The sequence below is a fragment of the Desmodus rotundus genome, chromosome 7 (genome assembly GCF_022682495.2).
Source record: "Desmodus rotundus isolate HL8 chromosome 7, HLdesRot8A.1, whole genome shotgun sequence".
Taxonomy (NCBI): domain Eukaryota; kingdom Metazoa; phylum Chordata; class Mammalia; order Chiroptera; family Phyllostomidae; genus Desmodus; species Desmodus rotundus.
In genome coordinates this window covers 95,438,372-95,456,694 of record NC_071393.1, presented here as the reverse complement: position 1 = coordinate 95,456,694, position 18,323 = coordinate 95,438,372, and the positions used below count along the sequence as shown (strand labels likewise).

Here is an 18,323-nt window from a genome sequence, read left to right as displayed (position 1 = left end):
GTGCTTAGAGAAGCACCTGATATATAGTAACCACCCAATAAAATATTAGCTATTATAATTTCTAAAGCTTATGACCATAAAATCAGAAATTATCAACAAAAAGTTAGGAAAAAAACAACTCATGGGCCCCACACCCAGTGTACGTGGGGACATCTGACATCGCATGCACGATGTGACAATTTCAACTGTGTTTTCTTCATTGTGTGATGTCAGAATGAAAAGGTAGAAGGGAGACTTATGTAAGGTCTATACTGAACCTGAATCTTTACTGCTGGCTCCTTGAAGTCGCACGAAAGCTTCTATTTGTGCTCTGTGTTTGTTGACTTTCAGAATTCCCTGAAATCATACGGAAAATCAATGTGAAAATTTCTTCGCTGCCTGCTTTACCTCCAAAAGCTGCAGTTTCTAAAAACTACATAAAAATATTGCCACAATATTCTTTTTTTAATAAAGATTTTATTTATTTGTTCTTAGATAGAGAGGAAGTGAGGGAGAGAGAGATGGAGAGAAACATCAATGTGTGGTTGCCTCTCGCATGCCCCCCACAGGGGACCTGGCACCCAACCCAGGCATGTGCCCTGACTGGGAATCAAACCAGTGACCCTTTGTTTCACAGGCCAGTGCTTAGTCCACTGAGCCACACCAGTTAGGGCCCCATAATATTCTTATAAAGTCTGCGATCCCTTTGTTTAGGAATTATATTCATCACCAATGTTTTTTTTCTCTAGAGAGCATACCATCATTTCGAACTACTCTTAGCTGTAGCAGGTGTTGGGAGTGCCAGAACCTATCTTACCTGAGTGGTGAGTGGTCTTTAAAATACCTTCTCTGCCAAGAACTTTGTGAACTTTACTTCCCAGTTGGGAGCAGTAGCCCCTCTAGGTATACTGGTCTAAAATGCCCACACTTCAGGGAGGGAGTTCAGTGCAGTGTCCTCAGATGTCTGCCCGCATAAAACCATCTGAGTGGCTTGTTCAAAATGTAAAATCCAAGACACAACAGTTCTGCATCTTGAGAGTGGTGATGGATACACAAATCTATGCATGCGATAAAACAGTGTTCTCGTAGACACACATGCACACATAAACAAGTACATGTAAAACTTAAAATCTGAAAAATTTTATATGATTTCTTCTCAAGACCCTGGTAGTATCTGGGTTCTGGGTCCTGGGGAGTCATGAAGGGGCCCTTGAAAAGGGTGGGAAAATGGCAAAGGAATGAAGAAGTCAAATTTCACCAATTTTACAGTTTTGCCAAACATCCACACCTTCATTCAAAAATACATTCTCTTTCCCAGTGCCAGGACATTTCCAAGGCTACTCATGTGATGCTCAATACGCAAGCCCATAAAGAACATCACAGAGCGGACCCAAACAGCCAGCCACGTCTACAGGAAGACTGACTCCCAAAGCACTTCAAACCTCATCGGAGCTGGCTTACTCCTACCCATCTTGTTTACAGCCTTTGAAGTTAGCCACCTGTGACCGGAGGCGAGCAAAGAAGAGCAGAAAGCACGCTGGGTGGTCCCGATGCCCACGCTCACCACCTCACCTGGATATAGCGTCCAGACTTAATGCCGGCCTCTAACACTTCCTGGGGGAGATGTTCTGGGTACTCCTTCCTGTGGCTCTCCTGACTCTCACTCTCTCTTTCCCGTCGAGACTGAAGGATGGAATCACAAAGCTCGTGGGCGGCTTTTAAATCAGGCCAAAAGTTGTCCAGGTAATTCTGCATTCAACAGAGGTACAAGAGAAACGTGGTCAGGAGAGAAAAAGTCTTCATTATGGTGGTGTTATAAAAGATCCCAAACAGGAACTGCTGACACGCAGTTCTGAGATGTGTCAAACGAGCAGAACCTTCCTAAGTCATGCTACCAGTTCATTTTCTGTCATCTTATCAATCCCAGAAGTCTTGGCAAATGAACCCTCAGGAGGCTGTTCCTACCATGGAACACTTCCACCTTCCTGATGACTCCAAACTTCCAGATCTCTCTCTGTCTCTCCACACACACACACAGAGTCTGCCTATCTTTTTATGTATCTCATTGCTGCAGATAATGGCCTACAATGAATGAAAAGAAAAAGCTCCTACGTGTACGTTCTTGTCTTTTTATTTTTTCCCCCTGAAGTGTTTGAAATTTATAAAAGACCTAAGCACATAAAAATGGCAAGGAGTATAGTGTATTATAAGGAGATGTCTCCCTTCCCCTAATCTGCTGGCAATGTCAAATGAGCAGAGAGCAGGGAAAGTCAAACGAGCGAAGCATTCTGGGGCATTAGGGTTCCCCCACTTCATACACTCCCAGAGGACCGAGTCTTCTGTGACCGCCCACACATGTGGCAACACCCCTCCTGTCAGTCACACTCCGTGTTGCTACTAGTGTGATGGCCTGGGATGAAACATAACTCCGAAACACGCGGTCGGAGTCCCTGCCAATGTCACGGAATGTTATTGCACATGCTGGCATAAATGAGGCCCGGACCAAACCCCAAGGTGACCACCCACCAGAGGACGGTGTGCTGAGGTTGGCAGTGTAACTTCTACCCTGTGTCAGAGAACACTCCCGCAGGTGTTTGACTCTCACTAAATAAAACCAAAGTTGGGTGTGATTTTAACTCAACTTTAAATCTAAGGTGGAGTCTAGCACATTCTCTTTTCTCAACTCATTACCCTCGTTGTTGACTCCAGCACTTGTGCCACTCATCTCAGGGTCCTGTTCAAACTGCTTCCTCTCTCCCCCTAGTCCTCCCAGAAGTTGCCTTTGCCAACATCAGCACCCCGATTCTGCGGCCCCTTACCACTTATCAGCACCGAGAATTAGTCTCTGCTGAATTCACAAAGGCAAAAAGCAACTGCTGCACACAAGTATGAGCCTCAGATGCCAAAGGTTTGGTAAAAGCTGTGTTGGATTGTTTCTGAGGAGAACTGGAAATACTTATGTATGACGATTAGTGGCAGCTGCTCCTGTGGTTCAGCTCGGGAGGTGGAAGCGTAATTGAGAAAATAGTGTGAGGGAGGTCCGGAAGGCCAACAGGAGGTGTGGGAGCCTTGGCACAAGTTGTCTGCATGGGCGGGGTGGGGTGTGTGTGTGTGTGTGTGTGTGTGTGTGTTTAAATTTACGCATTTTTATTCAACAAACAACTTCAGTAAACAGCACTGTAAAGGGAACTGTTAAAATTGAAAGGCACTTAAAACAAGAACGTGACTAGTATGGAGCAAAACAGGCAACTCAGTGAGAAGTAAATATACAGAGGTCTGTTGCAGCACCAATTGAAAGAAAGGCTTGCTTACGCGATAGTGCTGCATAAGCCACAGCACAGCTTCACACATTCACTGAACAGGCAGACTGAGAGCTAAAACACCACAGACACAGTACTGGTAAAAATGTCACCCCTCAACCACGAATTAATACATGAAATGTTTACAAGAAGAGATTTTTTTTAAAAAGCACCAGGCTTTAAACAATATAAAATGAATAAAATGAAATAAATACATCTAAGAGTCTCCAAGTCAGCAAATACTATATAAATTAAGGCCTTTATGTATATAATACTAAATCAAGGACTTTTTTTGGCAGAAAATTCCCCAATAATTTTATCCGAGGCTTGAATTTATAAGAGTTGCCAAGAAGAAGTTTTACTACGACAAAGCACCTCTCCCGGAGCATGCGTTGCTTTGACTCTTCCCCACCTCGACTTCCAGTCTCCACAGAAAATCCTGTGGGGATTTTCTTCCCCCTCCTCTGAATGCCACAGCCTCTCTCTTTTCCTGCTGTCATTCACCTCCATGAAGCCCTCGGTCACACAGTTTGCTTAGGAAATGCTCTACAACATAAAACTGTACTATACCACTGAACTACAAAGAAAAGTAATTTTCACAAAAAGTAGAAAAATGTAATTTTAGTCAACTGTCCTCTGTGGGAACAAGACATGATGCATTGCCACAGAGAAAATCAGTGACACTGCCATTAATATCCAGTGCCCCTGGAATTCTCTGGCACGCCACAACACTTTTTATAGCAGGGCCAAGAAAATGCTATTGGCAGAGCTTCAGCAACACATGCACCTGGGAATGCTTATAGAATCTACAATTCAAAATCCAACTCGACTTTCTGTAAACTGACAGGGGTAACAGAGGGCCTCATTCTAGTTTCTGAATAAAAAAAAGTATCTACCATTAGAACTTGACTGACCAGCTGGGAAGACAGAAGAGACCAGTCATCGATCAAAAGATTAATATTCATCCTACTCTCCCAAAAGGTACCTAAGAAATAGGAGAACTGCCCTGGCTGGCGTGGCTCAGTGGATTGAGCACCAGCCTGTGAACCGAAAGGTCGCTGGTTCGATTCCCTGTCAGGGCACATGTGTGGGTTGTAGGCCAGGTCCCCAGTAGGGGGCACGTGAGAGGCAACCGACTGATGTTGATGTTTCTCTCCCTCGCTTCTTCTAAAAATAAATTTTTAATAAAAGAAATAGGAGAGCTGTCTTGCTAAGACAGCCCAAGTAACTGTCACTGATAATGCTGCTCCTATCTATGATCTCCTCCCAAGCTGATCCAAGAGCCTTCACATAAACACCATCACGTCTCACCCCTTCCCGTTGTTCCTCTCAACTTCCGCACGCATTCACTCACAACTGGGGAATAGTGAAGAACTACGGAGATACAAGACTGGCCTGTAAAACTGTGTTTTGTGTATATTCAGAAGAATAATTTAAGAAGCAATAAAAGCATGATAATTAAGAGCTTGGGAATCAGACTGCCTGGGTTCTGATCCCAGTTCTACCACTTTGTACCTGTGTGCCCTTGCCTACTCTTTCTGTGCTTTGGTTGCCTTCCTCACCAATGAAATGGGGATGATAACACCTACCTGATAAGGCTGTTGCAAGAATTAAATGAAATAATACACTTAGAATAGTGCATGGCAGAGATTTATGTTGGTTATTGCTATTAGGTGGAACCATGTAAAATTGCCATTTTGTAGGTCAAAAACAACAGAATATTGGAAATTTTATTAGATTCAACCTATCACCATCATCATCACTAATACTTTTATTGTTGTAACTACAGACATGAGTTTACTGTCAACAGGGGCTTGTTGGGCTGATATCGCAGATACTGTAGGTCACAGGGGGCACACACAAGGCCCTCGGGCTGAATCCGGCCCTCTACCTTGCTTTAACCAGTCCTGCACCTTGTTTCTACCCAGTGGCAGCGCCGAGCTCTCGCTTAACTGTTAAGGAGCAGTTACATTCATACAGTCCTAAAATTACATTCAGCCCTTAGAAGGCAACCCCGAGGCTGATGTGGCCCCCGGTGAAAATGAGTTTGGCACCCCTGCTGCAGGCCTTACAGTCAAGGGGGTTTGCCCAGATTTGCTAGAGTCAAGCTTAATTAGCTGGGGAGCAGAGAAGACTTGGAACTTCTTGAAGTCCTCCTTAATTCTTTATTTCCTTTTCTGTATTGCCAGAGGGATCTAGAGCCCTCTGGGAACTACTTAGGAAATGAACGCACGCGCATGCACACACGCACACACGCACACACACACACACACACACCCCAGCTGGAAATACCTTGAAGGAAATCACAAACACTCCTCCTGTCTCACTTCCGTACTGCTGAGCCGCCTCTTCATCATCTGTCACCATAACGATGGGCATCCTCTCCTGGCAGTGGTGGTAGTACCAAACGGCTGCGCTGTATATGCTCCTAGAAAAGCAAAGGGCACATGAGCCTCCCAAGGCAGACAAACACAAGGCATTGTTCACAACTTCACACCTGGCTTTTACTCTGCTATCTTTTGGTGTATGCAGAGAACCATTCATTCATTCAACAACTACTTCCCGAACACCTGCTATAAATACACCCCAGGCTGGGTACAAAGATGGCTCAAAAAGTGCTGATACCTCTTTTTCCCTAAGACATCCGACCACCGACACCACCTCTTTCATTTCTTGATATAACCTAGAAACCACAGGGCTCTGCCATCTGTTGACATTTTTTATTTGGAGGGCTGCACGACACAGCGCCACGCAGGTAACAAGTGATGTGAGGCGTACAAGATAAAAAACAAGCTTTTGGCTAAGAGAATAACTAGGCTGAAAGCAGCTGAAGATCATAATCCAAAAAGGTATGATGTGGAACCACAGGAAATGCCTGAAAATATTCCTGGAAAGAGTCTGAACCGAACAACAGAATCTAGGTCTAGAGATGCTTGTTCAAGACTGGATGTTTCCAGTGAAGTGTGTAAATCTGGACAGTTAATTTCTGTGGGCACTTGTTTCCCTTTCTGCAAATTAAGACACTACATAAGGTTCCTTTAGTTCTAGAAGTTTAAAAAAAATCAGCCAACATATACTGATTACCAACACTATACGGATGTGTGAGACTGTGGAATTAGAAGTGTGACCATTCGAAGTCCTCACAAAAACCTAACCTTGAGAAACATTTGCTTTTTTTCCCTTTCTGGTACTGAACCTTGTAGGAACCTGGGCATTATATTGAGGACACTTTATATCTCAATGCTCATTTTGCTTTAGAGATTTTTAATTTTTCATGGCTATACAGATAAAGAATTATAAGGAAAAAGATGATTTGAATGTTTGGTATAGATGAGACATTTTAAAGTTTAAGGTTTCTTTTGCTCTCTACAGAAGAGAACCTGTGCCGTAGGCCCACCTGACTCTAGCTGTAGTTGGGTGGGCAGTTCCACACCCCCCTCAAGAGCCAAATGAATGGATTTACTCTGGGGAAATGATCCCCAGCTAAAGGGAGCACTCACTAGAAGCCCTAGCCTCTGCCCTTCGAGGTGACTTCTTAGGCACACCCTGCACAGCCTCGTCGTCGTGGAAGGTCCCAGCAGGACTGAGCCCCAGTCCCCACAGCAGCAGCTACTCACCCTTTACTGCCTTCCCTCCTCTGTCTCACTCCCCGACTCTCTCGCTCCTGCTCATGGGAACTGCCTCAGAAGTAAACAACCCACAAGTTCTTGCTTCAGGCTCTGCTTTCAGAAGGATCTATGCTACAACACTGCTCTTGCTAAAACAGTGCTACCAGAACTAACCAGCTTAAGTTTAATGAGACTAGTTTGGATATTAGAGCTATACCAGAAAAACTGAAATCTTAGGTTAAAGGTAAGACCGTCCGCCCGCCCCAAACACACCCAAACACACACACACACACACACACACAAACATTAAAGTTATGACTTCTGGATCACTGGAACGATCTTGCTGGCTGGGAGGGTCTGGGGACTATACCTCCCTAATTATAATTTCTAAAATACATCAATTGATGTTATCAAATGATGTACCTAAAATATCAACACATTAAGCATTTCAGCATTAATCATGGTTCCAGAAATAATTGTTGATTTTAGCATACCGCGTAGACCAACTGCCAAATACCAACGACAAAGAAATTACAGAAGACAGCACGGGACGCTCACAGCAACTGAGTACGTACCTGGTCTGCCACTTCTCCACGGGCTCTCCTCTGTCCCGAGGGAGGTAGCAGGACTGCAGGAATTCATTAGCAAAGAGAACGCAATCATGGCGCGCATCCTTCAGGAGGTTTCGCAGTTTATGATACTGTCTGTGACACGGACGGGAAAATTAATCTAACATAAACGGTACTCATCACTACCAGCTGTTGCTAACGATCAAAAAAGATGAGGTATTGGATAGAAAAAAAGATTACTTATCGAAAACCTGAGAAACATTGATTTAATATGGGTCTTAGTGGGCGCAGTATCATTGGGCAGCTGTTTCTCAATTTTGTCTGCTAGAACATACTGGGGCAGGGCCCCATTAATTCACTTGTGGACCAATCCAGCCCCTCTACACCCCTTGCCCCTTCTGAGACTTCTGCCATTCATGAGGCAACCGTACGACACTGCCCCACGGAGTCCCCACTTCAAAGGCTCGCAGAAGACGCAGAGGCAAGCAGGCTTTAGTACTTCCTTTTTGCACCTCACGTTGTTCTATAAACGGCATTACGCATCAGTACATTTTACTTTTCACTGGCAGCCCTAGAAAAGGACATGCAGGGTAACTCAGTTTGGGGACTTATCTATAAATTTTATTTATGCAGCCACCTCATTTACATGAATGAGGTAAGCTTCATCCGTGGGAGAACTAACAGAGTTTTAAGGTTTCCCACCAGGAAATCCCTCCAATGTTAGCCAAAGCCACAGATCAAATGAAGTCTTGCATGGGTCAGTTTCTAAGACAGTGCTTTCAATGGTTGAGGTGTTGTAATATGAACTACAGAATACTCACAGTTATTTCATAGGAAGTCAATGTTTATTTAAAAGTCGATTGATACTAAATCAGATATTAAATTAACATATAAATTATCCAAGGTAGATGACCGGCATTTAATATAGTGAAATCTGTGCCCTTCCATTCCTACCACCAGCCTGCCATTATGGATTTTTAAAAAATTTATCTTTTCATTAAAGCAAAGGCAGAATTCTCCAAATAAATGCTACCACCATTATTTGTGTGGTTTCAACACTTCATTAGAAAACAAGAAACAGTGATCTTATTTTCTTAATAATTCTAAATCTAAGCCATCTTAAAAAGAATCATCAATTAATACAACTTATAACATTTTCCTAATAAACAAAGGGATTCATTATAATTTCGGTGAGTGGCAGCTTTCCGAAATGGCAGAATTCCACTTGTGCAAACGAAAGCTGCCCTACACCAACATGCCCAGAACATGTTAGATCAGTAATTTTCCCATGTCCACGAAGATACCAAACTTATCCTTAAAACCTCTTAGAGTACGCACGGCAGAGCCTGCCGGACCTGTGAGCAGCGATCGTCCCGCGGAATGGTGAGGCAAAGGCTTTCTGCTCCACACATTTCTGTCATGCATGCACTTTTTTAAATGAGCACTTACTTGTTAAGCTATAAGAAATATTTTAGAAGAGGCTTCATAAACATCTGTGATTTATGTCCCTGCTGGTGTGGCTCAGTGGATCGAGTCCCAGCCTGCAAACCCAAAGTTCGCAGATTTGATTCCCAGTGGGGGCACCTGCCTGGGTTGCGGGCCAGGCTCCCAGCTGGGGGCGCGCGAGAGGCAGGCGATCCATGTCTCTCACACATCAATGTTTCCATCCCTCTCTTTCTCCCTCCCTTCCCCTCTCTCTAAAAATAAATAAATAAAACATTTTAAAAATCTGTACTTTATTATTTTAGAGAAAATACCGAAAACGTATTGTCCATTTTCCCTGATCTTATCTTCCACAGTTTTTGCTCTATTTATCTACCATCACATTTTATACACCCCTAAGAAAGCACCTGAGCTCAGTGCAATTATGTGTTTACAAATTGTCCCCCTTACTAAACGTCCTTCATGCCGCAGATCTTTGCTGCATTCCATGTGCCAGGTCTTTTGCTCCACGGAAGGCCTCAGGGGCCCCCGCCCAGACACCCCACGCTGCCCTTCATCTGTGCACAGCAACCCTGCTCATGGCAAACACACCAGAACCACCCGCTCCTCAAAAAATATCAAAACCAGAGCCAGAACTACCATGTGACCCAGCAATCCACTCCCAAGTGTAGACCCCAAAGAACTGAAAGTGGGGTTTCGAAAAGACATTAGTAAACCCTGTTCAGAGCAGTACTATTCACAGAGCCACAAGGTAGACAACCTAAGTGTCCATCAACAGACAAATGGAAAAACAGAACGTGATATATATGTACCACGGGATATCATTCAGCCTTAAAAAGGAAGTTCTGGTACATGCTACGGCATGGATGGAGCTGGAAGACATGATGCTGAGGGAAACGAGCCAGCCACAAAGGGGCTGTGTTTCCTGGAGCACTCAGACACACAGAGACAGAAAGGAGAATGGCGGCTGCCGGGAGACGGGGCGGGGGAATGGGAAGTTAGTGTTCAATGGGGGTAGAGTTTCAGTTTGGGAAGATGAAATAAGTTCTGGAGACTGGTTGTATAACAATGTGAATGCACTCAACGTCACTGAACTGTACACTTTAAAATGGTAAATTTTATATTATATACATATATTTTACCACAATTATAAAAAATAGCTATGCTATTTGGTAAAACAAAACAAAACAAAAACACAGAACCACCCATTTCAGTGGGGTAAGTGCGGTGAGAGGAAGAGCTCAGGGTGAGAGTGATGGGGAAAGTATCTGGGAGGAGGCAGCACTCGAGTCCCACCGGACAAGGAGAGCCAGCCAGCCAAAGGGCCCGAGGGAGGAGAGAGGGGACAAGATGCTCAAGTCAGCAGACAGTATGCTTCACCTTTGTATCTTCAGTGCTTAGCCCATAGTAGGTGCTCAATAAATATTTTCCAAATGAATCAATGAACTCACAACTCTTTGTGACAGCAGACAGCCCAATATCAGGCATTTCTCAGGAGAAGCTGACATTTTCAGTTCATTGGACTTCGTACACAGCACCGCATTCGTCACACCTGCACTTCAGACCTGGGGGTAGCACCACAGGAGAGTAACAGCAATTCTTTCTAGTGTTTGGAAAAATATATTGCTTAAAAAGAATTTTCTCATTTTAAGTTTCATTCCCATATATTTCCTTAGCTTTTTAGTGCGTGCTTCCATTTGTCAGCTATGCATCAGCTGGATAAAATAAATGAACGAATGGCACAAGAATACTGATGGGGAAAGCAGGAAAGAAACAGAATCACTCTGAGTGTGACATTTGGGTTTTCTTACAGGAAAGCGGGCTTATGGCTCTAATTTAATAGTGCACACATACCGTCCAGTCACATTTTTTGTTACTCAGGGACGGCGGTGCACATGATGCTGTTGAGTACCATGCATGGAGCCAGTGAAGGACATCACAGTGCCTGAATGATAGGAGAATACTAGTTTCAGAGAGTCAAGTGCAATAAAATTATCTTAAGTTTTAAAAATTCCAGTCTTACAGGAAGTCCCTAGGTTCCCTGGAGTGGCTTAATTGTTTTCCAAATCTCTATTATGAAAACATTCCAGACAATTTCTTAGAGGGACAGCTGAACTCACCTTTAAAAAAAAATTCTTTGAAAAAATAATTTATTCAGCTAAGGGGGTGAAAGGATTGAGCAAAAAGGAAAAAGGACTCAAGGACATGGACAACAGTGTGGTGATTGTGGGGGTAAGGGAGATAAAAGGGGACTAAATGGTGATGGAAAAAATACAATAAAAATGTTACTGAGCTCTTAAAAATTAATTTATTGATTTGAGAGAGAGGAAGGGAGGGGAAGGGCATAAGAGAGAGAGAAAAACATCTATTTGTTGTTCCACTTATTTATGCATTTCTTGGTTGCTTCTTGTATGTGCCCTGACCGGGGTTGAGCCCACAAACCTAGCATACTGGGATGATGTTTTAATCAGCTCAGCTTATCCGGCCAGGGCTGAACTTACCTTCTTTAGATTGATTTTTTTTTTCCAGTGGCGGTCTCACAGAGGCAACACCCCTTTCGCCTGCTGATTACACTCCCTGGGGATTAGAAGTGGGCCCCACAACCAGTGGGGAAGTGAGCTTTGCACTCAATGTTGCGTTTCTTCAACCAGTCTTCCCAGAACCCTGGCAGGGTCTCGTAGACTTACTTTCAGAGGTCCTTGAGTTTTCTACAAGGACTTTATGTCTCCACTTGTATTAGGTGATATCTTAAAACACCTCTAACAGTATTTTGGAGGAGCTGAATGACTGCCTTTTAACTGCAGTGCCATTCGGGGAGGTGCCTGCCCCGTTGGAAGCCTCAGACACTTTAAACGCAGGAGCTTTAGCTACCCCTCCCCCTTGGACCTCCTCTGCTGCCTCCTCTCTCCCCAGGGTTATCCTTGACACCACCTTCTCCCTCACCTCACTTATCTAAACCCGTACTAAGTTCTAAAGGTTTTTTGTTTTTTTTTTTAAAAAGAAACAGCTTTATTGAGATATAATTCACATACCATAAAATTCACCCTTTTAAATGCACAATTCAGTGGTTTTCAGTACAGTCACAGAGCTGTGCAACCACCCCCACTATTTAATTCCAGAAGGTTTCATCAGCCCCAAAAGATTCATGCTCATTAAGCAGGGCTTCTCCATTTCCCTGACACCCAGCCCCTGGCCACCTAAACCATCTACCTCTCTGTCTCGGATTTACCTACTCTGGGCATTTTATATAAATGGAATCAGACACTATGTGATTTTTCTGTGTGGTTGGCTTCTTTCACTCAGCATAATATTTTCAAGGTTCATCTACGTTGTAACAAGTATCAGTACTTTATCCCTTTTTACGGCTGAATAATATTTCCTTGCATGGATAAACCACGTTTTGGGTAACCGTTCATCAGCTGATGGACATTTGGGTTGTTTCCATTTTTTGGCTATTGTACATAGAGCTGTACAAGTGTTTGTGTGGACATGTTTTTAATTCTCTTGGTCACGTACTTGGGAAGTTCTATAGTTTTTACTACTAAATAGCTTTGGGAAATGTCTATTTCTCTCCATCTCTAAGGTACCAGCATCTCTCATCTGCACTAAAGCAATAGCATCCTGTCTTCTTTACTCCATGCTTTTGCTCCACCAGCCCTGTAATCTTTTCAAAACAGCAATCTGATCACGCCATCCCACCCTGCGTAAGAACCTGCACTGCAGCCACGAAGTCCACCATCCAATCCAGGGCCTGTTCAGTTCCCTGGGCAGCGCTCCCTTCCCTATGACCTTGCACAGCAGTTTCCTCACCTGGAAAGATTTCCTCCTTTCTCCCGGTTTATACCTACTCATCCCTGAGAGCTCAGCAGAGGCATGGCACTCAGGAAGGACTTTCCCGTCTCCCCGAGTGGTTTGGGCTCTCCTGGAGCCTGGTACCTGTCCCTCAGCGCATTTGTCCCAGCTGCAGTTCTCCATCTGTTTGTGTGGTTACCTGATTACCGCCCCTTTCCCCCTCATGACCCTGTCTGCTTTTGTTCACTACTGTCTCCTCAGTGCCAGCACAGTTTCTAGAACATACAGTCTCTCAGCAAATATTTGTTGAATAAAACAATGAACACGTGGGAGGTGGGGGGAGCTAGGAGAGGGGAAAACAGGGATAAATGGTGATGGAAGGAGACTTGATTTGGGGTGGTGAACACACAAGACAACATTCAGATGGTGTTATAGAATTGTACACCTGAAGCCTATATAATTGTATTAACTAATGTCCACCCAGTAAATTCAATAATAAATCAATGAGTAAAATAATACAGTTCTTAATACCAAAAAAAAAAGAGGAGAGAAAAGAAAAGAAAAAGTACAGCAGGTGGAAGGAGGTGGTGTTCACACACACACAAAGGTTGTGCCCCTGAAACCTATATAATTTCATCAACCAATGTCATCGGATGAATTCAATAAACAACAACAACAGGAAGCCACCCGAATAAATGAATGTGGCCAACAAGACAGCCTTACAGAGTTATCAAGAGACCCCTCGTTAAATCAGCATTTGAGGAATGTTAAATGGCAGAATGTGTGAGTACCCTGAATCAAAACCTTAACTTCTTCATACCGTTTTGTACAATATACTTTTTAAAAACTTTTTAAAAGATGTTATTTATTTTTAGAGAGGGGGAAAGGAGGGAGAAAAAGAGGGAGATAAATATCAATGTGTGGCTGGCTCCTGTGAGCTCCGTACTGGGGACCTGGCCCGCCATTCAGGCGTGTGCCCTGACTGGGAATCGAACAGGCAACCCTTTGGTTCGCAGGCTGGTACTCAATCCACTGAGCCACACCAGCCAGGGCTGTTTTGTACAATATACTTATGAGAACAGGCCATTGAAATAGTGGCATTAATGTCATTGAAATAAAAAACCAAAATCATATTAAATACAAAAGCAGATTAGAGCTATGTCTTTCTGTTGTTAAACCCAATTCTGGCAATTTCACTTCAGTGACACAATGTCATCTGTCACATTTGCAGTTTTCAGATTTTACAGTTTTGTTTATTTAACCGGAAGGTCCAATCTGGTCTTAGTGTTGTATTAAATATTTAAGCATGAAGACTTACACATAGATATATGTTCAACATATTTAAATAATAATACAACAAAATAATTTAAATGAATGCTGTGTGTCCATGAGAAACATCTTCTTTTAGAAACAAAGTCAGTGAAATGGCATTACTCATGTTGAGTAACACTGATGTATTGAGTGGGGAGTGAGATCATCTTAAATCCTCTCCGACTATAATATTCTATGATCCCTAGCTCATATTACATGTTGCGGAACTGAAGCATGAACTATTGAGAATCAGAAGCTATATCGAAGGAATTCAGAAAGGGGGTCAAAAGAGGAAAGCAAGGCATCCTTAAACCAGACACTAGACCAGAGCAGGTATTTTTAACTGACAAAGCTTTCCTAAGCAATCATGTTCCTAAAAGCATATCAAACAGAATGAATTATTTAATAGTATCTCTCAAAAATCTCCAAGGAAGAACTCCAAAATCAAAACAAAATGTTTCCCAACATTAAACGAAGCAGAACACCACAAAGCTTCTGCTACACCACATTTGGTTAAATATAAAAAGTCACATGACTTCCACTTAACACTTATGAATGCCAAATTAATAAAGCAAACTCCTAGATGTTATATACTCAACAGCTATCATGAATTCTAAAGTAAGCTTTCAAAAGGGCACTTTCTAGGGCTTAGGTCCTTTTGGTCATGTAGCTGTTTCAACCTCAACATACCAGCTGGTTTGCTTAACACATAAACAAAGCACCAAGTCCCAAACTCGCTGATTCCTTTCCTGGCTCTTTTTCCTCCTCATCAATCATATTCATTATCCTTCCTTTATTTAAGACCAGTCTTAAATCTATTTCCTTCAGAGGATTTTGTGGCCTAATCCCCATCCCCCACCCCCCTATTTACTCTGCACTTTGCACCGCCCACACTTAATTCACTCAAATGTGTCTCAGGTGCGTTGCAATTGCCTTCTTGCGTCCAACCCCAACCGGACAACACAGGCGTGTTGGGAAAGGGACTGAGACTTTGTACTATTCCAGAAGGCCTGAAACTGGAGGCTCAAAAAGTGCTTACTGAATGGAAAAACTAGCATGTTATCATATGAGCCTATTTCATAACTCCTCATCTTTTGTTTTCACATTTAGTATATTCAGAGACATGGTAAAGCGATGGAAAACCAATAGTTTTTCATCAAGTTAACTATTTTTGAAATGTTCAGGGGAAAAGACATTTAAATCCCAATTCTTTGTTTTTGAATGACCCAGCAATTGGTTTTTAAAACAAACCTTAATATTAAAAATATTTTAGAAAACAGAAGTTGAAAAGGATCTGCAGTGTGTTGGCAATCTGAATGATAACAACAAATTGATTTTAGTAGCAGAAACTGAAATACGACACCTGGAGCAGCATTTAAACACGAATGTGTATAAACATCTATATCTTTCTGTCTGAACAAAATCAACACCCAGCTCATGTTAAAATATTCTATCTGGAAAACCTGCACACAATCTAGTTAGTGCATATTTTTTTTGAACTGAGCATATAATAAGGACAACTTGTCATTTTCATATACAAATAAACACACTTCATCTTTTACTACCAATGTCTGAAGAAACTACAACATTTTAAAAAGAATAAATGCAGTTTCTGCTGTTTAAATGACTCGGGGTGTTAAGAGTTTGGATATATAATTGTAACACTGTATGCTGTTTCCAGACAGCATGAGTCTTCAGGTTCAAATCATAAATCTTTTCCCAACGTTAAATGAAACAAAACCAATTCTTAGAGTATTTGTTTAAAAGGTACACGGCAAGCATTTTAGACTGATTTCAATCAAAAATCCTTTGTTTAGCAAATACAATTACTATGGTTGGTAGTTATACTAGTAACCTAAAAATAAAACAAGTTATTTCTGGTTTCATTGAATAAATCACTACAAATACAATTTGTATCCACAATAAAGGAGTCTGAAATGTAAAACTAAGTACTTTTTTCTCAGGGGAACAAAAAGTAGGCTTCTGAAACAATATATCTATAAATAAGATTAGTTAATATGCATTATCAACAAGTAATAACCAATAACTGTTATAAAATGCAAACGAAAAGCCAAGTATCTTAAATGCCCACATACTGGACACTGCGGCTTCGTGATCTACAGTCAGATCTTTTGGACAGATGTTGAAGCGGAAATATAAAATGTTTTAAGTAATGCAAAAACAGATACCTCCGGCCTCTTTGATGCTGCACAGCTTGACAAGCTGTTTGCATGAAAAGAATTCCCTTCAATTCCGGCAACTCCAGGATCTCGAGGTAATCTTGAACGACTTTCCAATCTGGGGTCATGTAATGAGTCACATCACCAGACAAGAGTTTCCCGTCTGAAGCACAGTTCAAAATGTAAGGGATTAGACAACACTTGCAAACCTGGATTATTATTACTGGTGCCCTCATGTCCGAAATAACTTCCAGCCTTACCTACGCCCTGCAGTTTTTAAACGACCAGACAAATGGGCCTGGGTAGGGGCCCAAAGTTCGGGTAAATTCAGCACGTTCATTTTTCTGAAGCTGTGATAAATAAACGCTCAGTGTGGTTTACGGTGTCGCCAGGGGATCAGGAGGGGACGGAGTTTGTAAAAGCACATCTTCAGCACAACCTGAATATTTGTGTTAACTCATGAGCAGCTCACATTCAAATGAGGCACTCGAAAAATATGTCAGCCACTTGTTTCTGTCCAGCAATTCAAGTAGGTTCTATCTCAAGTTTGTGAACACGAGCAGCAGTCGCCAAGAGCCAGAAAAGATGCTGAGTGCAAGCAAGGGCAGTGGCAGGGTTTCCACCCGGACCATGTCAGGGAGCTAACTGAAATGTTCACCTCAACCATCGATCCTTCACCAAGCTAGGGATCCCGAATCCTGTATTCACTGAGAAGGCCCAGCAGGCTCATCTCCCACGGGAGGTAAGAGAGCCCGTAGGCTTCTGCGTTCAGTGGGCCTCCCTTGCAGCCTAGAAACCAAGTGCAGGAAGATCTAGTGCACACCAGGCCAAATCCAACTTCCCCCACGGCATTCCAGGACAAGGAGGGTCCAGACAATTCACCAGCCCAGCAGTGGAGGGCTCTCCACTGGATAAAGGCCAGAGGCATCGGTGCTGGCAGGTCAGAGACCTGGTAGGGAGCAACGAAATGTAAAATGAGCAGCAGCAGATTTCCGCGCTCCTGCCACTGATTCGCGTCCCGCCAGCCACGGAAGGGCCGAGCGCTCACGACTTCCCCCATTGCACCAGAGGCGACCCTGGCGGACAGGAAGGGGCAGGTCCCTGCGACCAGGCCCCACGGAAAGCCCAAGTCAACGGGCTCCTGGGCTGTGGAGGCAACCGTCTCCGGGCCCTTCCATTTCAGGGGGCGCAGCAGTCCGGGTGTCCTGTGCGGAGAGCCCCAGAAGCAGAGCACCCTCTGGGGCCGCCGCCCTCGTTCCAGGGCCGGAGGTGAAGCCAGGGCGCGGCTGCAGGCCGAGCGAACTGCGACTGGCGCGTCCCGGCCTCGCGCTCCGCCTCTGGTCGTGTCCTTCCGCCTCCACGGGCGCACGACTCCCGCTTCCCCGCCCTCGGCCTCGGCCCCGCGGTCGCGCCCCGGCCGCCCTCGCCCCCGCGCGGGCCCTGACCCTGACCCTGAGCCTGACCGTTGCGGCAGGTGGCGGGCTGCGGGCACAGCGGGCTGTTGCAGGGCACGCTGGGCCGCACGTAATGCTCCCGCACGATGCGCACCGTCCGGCCCCGGAAGGTCCTCAGGAGCAGCACCTTCTCCAGCTTCTGCAGCATGGTGGCGGCGCTCCCCGGACGGGGCTCCGGGCGCGCGAGTTTGCCCCGAGCGAGCGGCGGGGAAGCGGTGGGCGCGGCGCGGCACGGGGCGGAGGCGAGCCCGGGGCTTCGGGCCCGCCCTCTGGGCCGGGGCCTGGTCTGCGCCGGGTTCCCGGCTGGCCCGGCCCCCGGGGTCGAGGGCTGTAGGCGGCCTGCGGGCGGGGTGCTTTGGTCCGGCCCGCTTCTCCCACCGGCCTCTGCGTCCCCCTCCCCACCATAGCCTCTGGGCAGGGAGGTTGTGGGTGGGGGCAGGCGAAAGATTTAGGAGAGATAAGGTAGTATAGGGAACCTAGCTTAAAGTCCTGTGAAGAGAGATTTAGTGCAACTAAAAACGATTGTTATACTTTGTTTCTACCCCCAGGCCCCTATGGGAACGGAGCAGCCTTATTAATATGGGTTATTATTAGTATTTTCTGTTTGTTGTTCTTGCTGTCCCTGAAAGAGCTAAACGATTCAGCAAATAAGCCAGCAACCCTGCCAGCCAAACATTTTTTCCCTTCA

At 44.3% G+C, this 18,323-nt stretch overlaps 1 protein-coding gene across 4 annotated transcripts in view; it reads right to left on the bottom strand.

The window, feature by feature from the left end:
- Positions 1 to 17,931, bottom strand: part of DIS3L (DIS3 like exosome 3'-5' exoribonuclease) — a 31,689-nt gene extending 13,758 nt beyond the window's left edge. The window contains exons 1-6 of one of the 4 annotated variants that reach the window (XM_053927711.2): positions 17,730 to 17,931; positions 16,191 to 16,344; positions 7,462 to 7,590; positions 5,571 to 5,706; positions 1,552 to 1,728; positions 258 to 336 (exon numbers count right to left, since the gene is read on the bottom strand). In XM_053927711.2, coding sequence (XP_053783686.1) covers positions 258 to 336; positions 1,552 to 1,728; positions 5,571 to 5,706; positions 7,462 to 7,590; positions 16,191 to 16,309 — 640 coding nt within the window. In that variant the 5' untranslated portion in view covers positions 16,310 to 16,344; positions 17,730 to 17,931. The other 3 variants (XM_053927707.2, XM_053927709.2, XM_053927710.2) reach the window with 3 other exon arrangements.
- Positions 17,932 to 18,323: the final 392 nt, after the last annotated feature.